General features: G+C 55.1%; 1 protein-coding gene across 1 annotated transcript; it reads left to right on the top strand.

Annotated features, from left to right (window-relative positions):
* Window positions 1-20: 20 nt before the first annotated feature.
* hrh1 (histamine receptor H1) lies at window positions 21-2,408 on the top strand (the record flags this gene model as incomplete). Its single annotated transcript, XM_084315968.1, has 1 exon — window positions 21-2,408. One exon carries the CDS (start codon window positions 21-23, stop codon window positions 1,683-1,685), a length of 1,665 nt encoding a protein of 554 aa, XP_084172094.1. The 3' UTR covers window positions 1,686-2,408.
* Window positions 2,409-7,124: the final 4,716 nt, after the last annotated feature.

The following is a 7,124-nucleotide window of genomic DNA, read 5'->3' on the forward strand; positions in this document are numbered from 1 at the left end:
CCCCCCCCACCGCAGCCGCGATGGATCCTGAATCGGAATCCTCGCTCCTCCGTCTCGACGCCGCCGCCGCCGCCGCCGCCGATGTCAACTCGGTTTCCGTTTCCTACAACGACAGCGGCGGCGGCGGCGTTGCCCTCACCCTCCGCGGCGACTACTTCCACGGCCGCGCGGCTCTGGCCGTCTTCCTGGGCCTGCTGTGCCTCCTCACCACGGGCATGAACCTCCTGGTGCTGTACGCCGTGCGGCGGGACAAGAGCCTGCACACCGTGGGCAACCTCTACATCGTCAGCCTGTCGGTGGCCGACCTGATCGTCGGCGCCTCGGTGATGCCCCTCAACCTGGTGTACGTCCTGGAGGACGGCTGGAGGCTGGGCCGCGCCGCCTGCCAGCTCTGGCTCATCGCCGACTACGTGGCCAGCACCGCCTCCATCTTCAGCCTGTTCATCCTGTGCGTGGACCGCTACCGGTCCGTGCGGCAGCCGCTGCGCTACCTGAAGTACCGGACGCGGGGCCGGGCGAGCGCCATGATCTCCGCGGCGTGGCTGCTGTCGCTGATGTGGATCATCCCCATCCTGGGATGGAGGTCCTTCTTCGCCGCCTCCCCCCCCTCCCCCGTGGACCCGGAGGGGGCGGAGGAGGAGGAGGGGAGCGCGGCATGCGACACGGACTTCCGGTCCGTCACGTGGTTCAAGGTGGCGACGGCCGTCTTCAACTTCTACGTGCCGTCGGTGCTGATGCTGTGGTTCTACGCGCACATCTACCGCGCCGTCAGGCGGCACCTCAGGGACAGGCGGCGGATCGCGCACCCCCCCGCCTCCGCCCACGCTCCGTCGCCCGGAGGCGGCGATAATAACCGCACGTCTCCCAAGGCGGCCGGCAAGGCCAGACGGTGCTCGCTGGACGAGTACACGCCGGATCGGACGTATCGCCTCCAGGTGGCGCACGGCCGTCTAAACGCCGCGTCCAAATCCGGCGGAAGAGCCGGCGGCGGCGGCGCAGAGTGTCGGCGGGCGTCACCGCTCGCCGCCGCGACGACTACGAAACAACAACCGTGGATATCGAGGAAAGACGACGACGAGAAGACGGAGAAGCGGCCGGCCGGCTCGGAGACGCCTCCGAGCGGCCCCTCCCCCTCCTCCTCCTCCTCCGCGCCGGGAGACGTAGTGCTGCCGAACGTGTCGGACGTGCGGAGAATCGCGAGCACGTCGCTGTGCGACGACAACAACCACTCGGGCCGACCCCTGCCCTGGGGGGGCGAGGAGGAGGAGGGGGAGGAGGGCGTGGGGGACGACGGCGACGACGCGATGGACGCGGACAACGGCGTGACTCTCAGACGGACCTGGCGGAGGCTGGTCCACCGGTCGCGTCGGCGCGTCCAGAGCGTGAGGCTCCACAAGGAGCAGCACAAGGCGGCCAAACAGCTGGGCGTCATCATCGCCACGTTCCTGATGTGTTGGATCCCGTACTTCGTGGCCTTCACGGTCACGGCCTTCTGCCAGGAGTGTGTCCGCCACGACCTGCACATGTTCACCATATGGCTGGGCTACGTCAACTCCACGCTCAACCCCTTCATATACCCGCTGTGCAACGACAACTTCAAGAGGGTGTTCAAGAGCATCCTGCACATCCCGGGACGACGCCCGAGACGCGCCTCGCTCCGCGGAACCACTTGGGGCAGACGATGAATGAGTGAATGAGTGAATGAGTGAATGAATGGATGAATGAGTGAATGAGTGAATGAATGAATGAGTGAATGAATGGATGAATGAGTGAATGAGTGAGTGAATGAATGACTGAATGAATGAATGAATGAGTGAATGAACGAGTGAATGAATGAATGAATGAATGAATGAATGAGTGAATGAATGAATGAATGAGTGAATGAATGAATGAATGAATGAATGAATGAATGAATGAATGAATGAATGAAAAGTTTATTTTTGAACATGTTATTCTCCATATTTCTCCAAACAACTCACGGTATCTTGTTCCGTCAAACCAAACAATCATAACAACAAATAAAAAAACATAAAAAAAAGATAAAAAAGGAATTATAAACAAAAGGTCAAGAGCAATGTGTTTGGTTAGCAGACATGTCCAAAAAAGGAGTAGAGGGAAGCTAAGCTTATTGATCCCTACCCCCTTAACATTTATATTTGGTGTTCCATTAATTTGACTAGATATAAGATAATTTAGTATATTACAATATAGAATATACTTTTACTTATATTAAAAGATTAAAAGAAAAAACTTGATTCACTTCACTGATTCACACATACACAATATAACATAACTTTGTTTATCCTCAATACTCATTTCTGTATTTATGGGAATAGCGGGTTTGCATTCGGTTTTGGGTGCTTTTATCCGAAGCACTTAGGGACGCACCGATCCGACTTTTTCACAGTGCCGATACCGATACCTGGGCTTAGGGTATCGGCCGATACCGAGTAGTACCGATCTGATACCCATTGTTCAATTAATAAACTGTATGCCTCACTGTGTGGAAGAGACTGGGATCATTCTTTTGCGCAAGGCAACATCAGGCTTGAATTAAAACATTACTTTCCTAACTTAGTGAAACTAAATGTAACAAATAGAACACATAGTAGATATAAATGTACTGAATTGTTATTTATTATTAAAATAAAAAAAAGATTAAAAAAATATATATATATATAAAAAAAACAATAGAATTGTCTCCGATACTGTTATGGTTTGTAACCGACCCCAATCGCACAACACAAGACAGGTATGATGGTTTGCCAAGAAACAGATATTTATTGAGAGACAGGGAAAAAGGGCACTGTCCCTTTAAGGGAGAACACAAATACAGGAATATAACAAGAGGGGAAAAACTAGGTGCCTTTAAGAGGCGGGCAGGAAAAGGGAACACTAAGGGAAGGTTAATGAACGCTAGGGGAAACATTAAAGGAACGCTAGGGGAAGGTTAAAGGAACACTAGGAACTAGAGACTAGGAGAAGTCGGGACAAGGAGAGCTAGGGAACAGGAGAACTGGGGACTAGGAGAACTAGGGACAAGGAACTAGGTGGAACTAGAAGGGGAGAACTTGGGACCAGGAACTAGGTGGAACTAGAAAGGGGAGAACTAGGGACAGAGGGGACTGAGGCCCGCGGAGGCGGGCTGGGGACAGGGAGGAACTGGGGACAGAGACCCGCGGAGGCGGGCTGGGGACAGGGAGGAACTGGGGACTGGTGGGAAAACATCTGGGCCGCTCTGCAGAACAGAGGAGAGGGTTAATATTCAAAAGGGAACAAACAGAGCAGATGCAGAACAGTCCAAATAAACAAAGTAACAAAAAAATAATATCTTCGTGTGACAAACACACAGGGGGAAATGTAATGTCCAAAAATACTATCTAAGTGAGAACTAACGGAGGCAATACGCTGGGTGAGTGACATCACAATCAAAACTCACCCAGGCGTATGCGTAATGGTACAGGAACAGCAGCGGGAACGGGGGCAAGAGGCATTACGCTGGGAGAGTGACATCACAATCAAAACTCACCCAGGCGTATGCGTAATGGTACAGGGACAGCAGCGGGACGGGGGCAAGAGGCAATACGCTGGGAGAGTGACATCACAATCAAAACTCACCCAGGCGTATGCGTAATGGTACAGGGACAGCAGCGGGGCGAGGGCATCGCCACCGGGTGGCTGGCTGTCCGAGCCGAGGAACAGAGTGCTGGAACAGTGGCGGTGGCGAGGGTGTCGTCCACCGGGTAGCCGACTGTCGGAGCCGAGGAACAGAGTGCTGGAACAGTGGCGGTGGCGAGGGTGTCGTCCACCGGGTAGCCGCTGTCGGAGCCGAGGAACAGAGTGCTGGAACAGTGGCGGTGGCGAGGGTGTCGTCCACCGGGTAGCCGACTGTCGGAGCCGAGGAACAGAGTGCTGGAACAGTGGCGGTGGCGAGGGTGTCGTCCACCGGGTAGCCGCTGTCGGAGCCGAGGAACAGGGTGCTGGAACAGTGGCGGTGGCGAGGGTGTCGTCCACCGGGTAGCCGCTGTCGGAGCCGAGGAACAGGGTGCTGGAACAGTGGCGGTGGCGAGGGTGTCGTCCACCGGGTAGCCGCTGTCGGAGCCGAGGAACAGAGTGCTGGAACAGTGGCGGTGGCGAGGGTGTCGTCCACCGGGTAGCCGCTGTCGGAGCCGAGGAACAGGGTGCTGGAACAGCGGCGGTGGCGAGGGTGTCGTCCACCGGGTAGCCGCTGTCGGAGCCGAGGAACAGAGTGGCGCGCCACACCTTGGTGTGCACGTCGGAACCGAGAGACGCATCGGGGTGCGTCTGCGAGGAGGAGTGTGCCAAGCACGAGGATCTTTGGAAGATGCGCGTTGCGCGCTGGAGACTGGAGAGCGTGCCAAGCCCTTGAAGATGCGCGTTGCGCGCTGGAGACTGGAGAGCGTGCCAAGCCCTTGAAGATGCGCGTTGCGCGCTGGAGACTGGAGAGCGTGCCAAGCCCTTGAAGATGCGCGTTGCGCGCTGGTGACTGGAGAGCGTGCCAAGCCCTTGCAGATGCGCGTTGCGCGCTGGTGACTGGAGAGCGTGCCAAGCCCGAGGGTCCGGAAGATGCGCGTTGGTCTAGATGTGCGTCAGGACGAACAGCTGCGCTGGGGTCTGCAGTGGAACGCTGGGGTGCCTCCCGTGGAAGTTACAGGGAGCGCAGAACAGTCTCCTCCACAGGCTACGGCGACAGCAGACGAAGGCTGGAGCAAAACATCTCAAGGCTGGAGAAATCCATATACAGCATTGGTAGACCAGAGGATCTCCCGAAAGAGTCTAGATGTTAGAGAATATGACTCAGCATGAATACAACACGACCCCACGCCGAAACGAGGGGAAGAGCCCTGGTATTTAAAGCCCACAGGGGAACTAATTAGCCTGCCACCACAGGTGCGAGAGGTAATTGATAATAGTCCAGGTGTGGCCACTGAGAGTAAACGAGAGTAAAGAACGAGAGGGTGGGGGCTAGAGAGAGTGAGTAGGGAATTCCTAACAGTAGGCTTAAAGAAGACAGAGAAAGTTGGTGAGCAGCGGACAAAACCTCACAGTACCCCCCCCTCAACGGGAGCCACCTGGCGACCCAAAACAAATACAGACAGAGTGGCAGGGGGCAAAACAAGACAAAAACAAAAGGTACTGGCCAAGCCAGCAGGGGAAGCCACCACAAGAGTGGGGCTAGCAAAAGAAACAGGGTCGTCGAGGGGTAACTGGAGGAACTGGCCTAGAGGAAACCGGGCCTAGAGGAACCGGGTCAGGAGGAACTGGGTCCAGAGAACTAGTCTAGAAGAACTGGTCTAGAGAACTGGCCTAGAGAACTGGCCAAGAGAACTGGCCTAGAGAACCGGTCTAGAGAACTGGTTTAGAGAACTGGCCTAGAGAACTGGTCTAGAGAACTGGTCTAGAGAACTGGTCTAGAGGAACTGAGGGGCAAGCAGGGTAGCTAAGGGGTAACCATGGTAGCACCGGGAAGGGGCTAGCAGAGGGAAAGTTAGCTGCCAGGGCACTGATAGCTACAGGGCCTATGCTAGCTGTACTGCTACATCAACATAGAGGCTGTGCAAGCTGCCGAGCTAGGCTAGCAGAGGGAAAGGGTAGCTGCCAGGGCACTGATAGCTACAGGGCCTATGCTAGCTGTACTGCTACATCAACATAGAGGCTGCGCTAGCTGCCGAGCTAGGCTAGCAGGGGGAAAGGGTAGCTGCCAAGGCACTGATAGCTACAGGGCCTATGCCAGCTGTACTGCTACATTAACATAGAGGCTGCGCTAGCTGCCGGAGCTAGGCTGGCAGACAGGGCTGGACCAGCATGAGAGAACAAGCTAGCTGGAAGGACAGTCCTAGCTGTGTGAGATAAACTGACCTTGCTAGCTGAAAGGGCAGTCCTAGCAGTGGGAATACTGACCTTGCCAGCTGAAAGGGCAGTCCTAGCAGTGGGATAAACTGACCTTGCTAGCTGAAAAGGCAGTCCTAGCAGTGGGAGCAAACTGACCATGCTAGCTGAAGGGGCAGTCCTAGCAGTGGGAGAGAAACTGACCTTGCTAGCTGAAAGGGCAGTCCTAGCAGTGGGAGATAAACTGACCTTGCTAGCTGAAAGGGCAGTCCTAGCAGTGGGAGATAAACTAACCTTGCTAGCTGAAAGGGCAGTCCTAGCAGTGGGGAAACTACACAAAAAAAGTGGAGGCCATGCAGAGGGACCGGGTTAGCTGCTTGGGCCTGGCTAGCTACAGGGCCTATGCCAGCTGCAAGGCTGCAATAACATAGAGGCTGTGCTAACAGCCGGGGCCAAGCTAGCAGACCGGGGCCATGCAGAGGGAATTGGGTTAGCTGCCTGGCATGGCTAGCTACAGGGCCCATGCCAGCAGCAAGGGCTGCATAAAACATAGAGGCTGTGCTAGCAGCCGGGGCTAAGCTAGCAGACTGGGGCTCTGCTGAGGGACTGGGTTAGCTGCCAGGGCAAGGCTAGCAACAGGGGCCATGCTGGTAGTAGAGGCCTAACAAGCTGCAGGGGGGTCAAACAGGGCTAACAGGGAAGCCAACAGGGCTAACAGGGGAGCTAACAGGCTAACAGGGGAGCTAAACTGGGCTAACAGGGAAGCCAACAGGGCTAACAGGGGAGCTAACAGGGGAGCTAGAGGGGAACTAGAGGGAACAAGAGAAAAAAAAAGGCAAACTCAACATACACCGTCTGTGCTGGCTGGGGTCGTCGATTTGGTGGGGTCGTACTGTTATGGTTTGTAACCGACCCCAATCGCACAACACAAGACAGGTATGATGGTTTGCCAAGAAACAGATATTTATTGAGAGACAGGGAAAAAGGGCACTGTCCCTTTAAGGGAGAACACAAATACAGGAATATAACAAGAGGGGAAAAACTAGGTGCCTTTAAGAGGCGGGCAGGAAAAGGGAACACTAAGGGAAGGTTAATGAACGCTAGGGGAAACATTAAAGGAACGCTAGGGGAAGGTTAAAGGAACACTAGGAACTAGAGACTAGGAGAAGTCGGGACAAGGAGAGCTAGGGAACAGGAGAACTGGGGACTAGGAGAACTAGGGACAAGGAACTAGGTGGAACTAGAAGGGGAGAACTTGGGACCAGGAACTAGGT

Source organism: Notolepis coatsorum (genome assembly GCF_963971535.1).
Source record: "Notolepis coatsorum genome assembly, chromosome: 6".
NCBI classification, from domain to species: Eukaryota; Metazoa; Chordata; class Actinopteri; order Aulopiformes; family Paralepididae; genus Notolepis; species Notolepis coatsorum.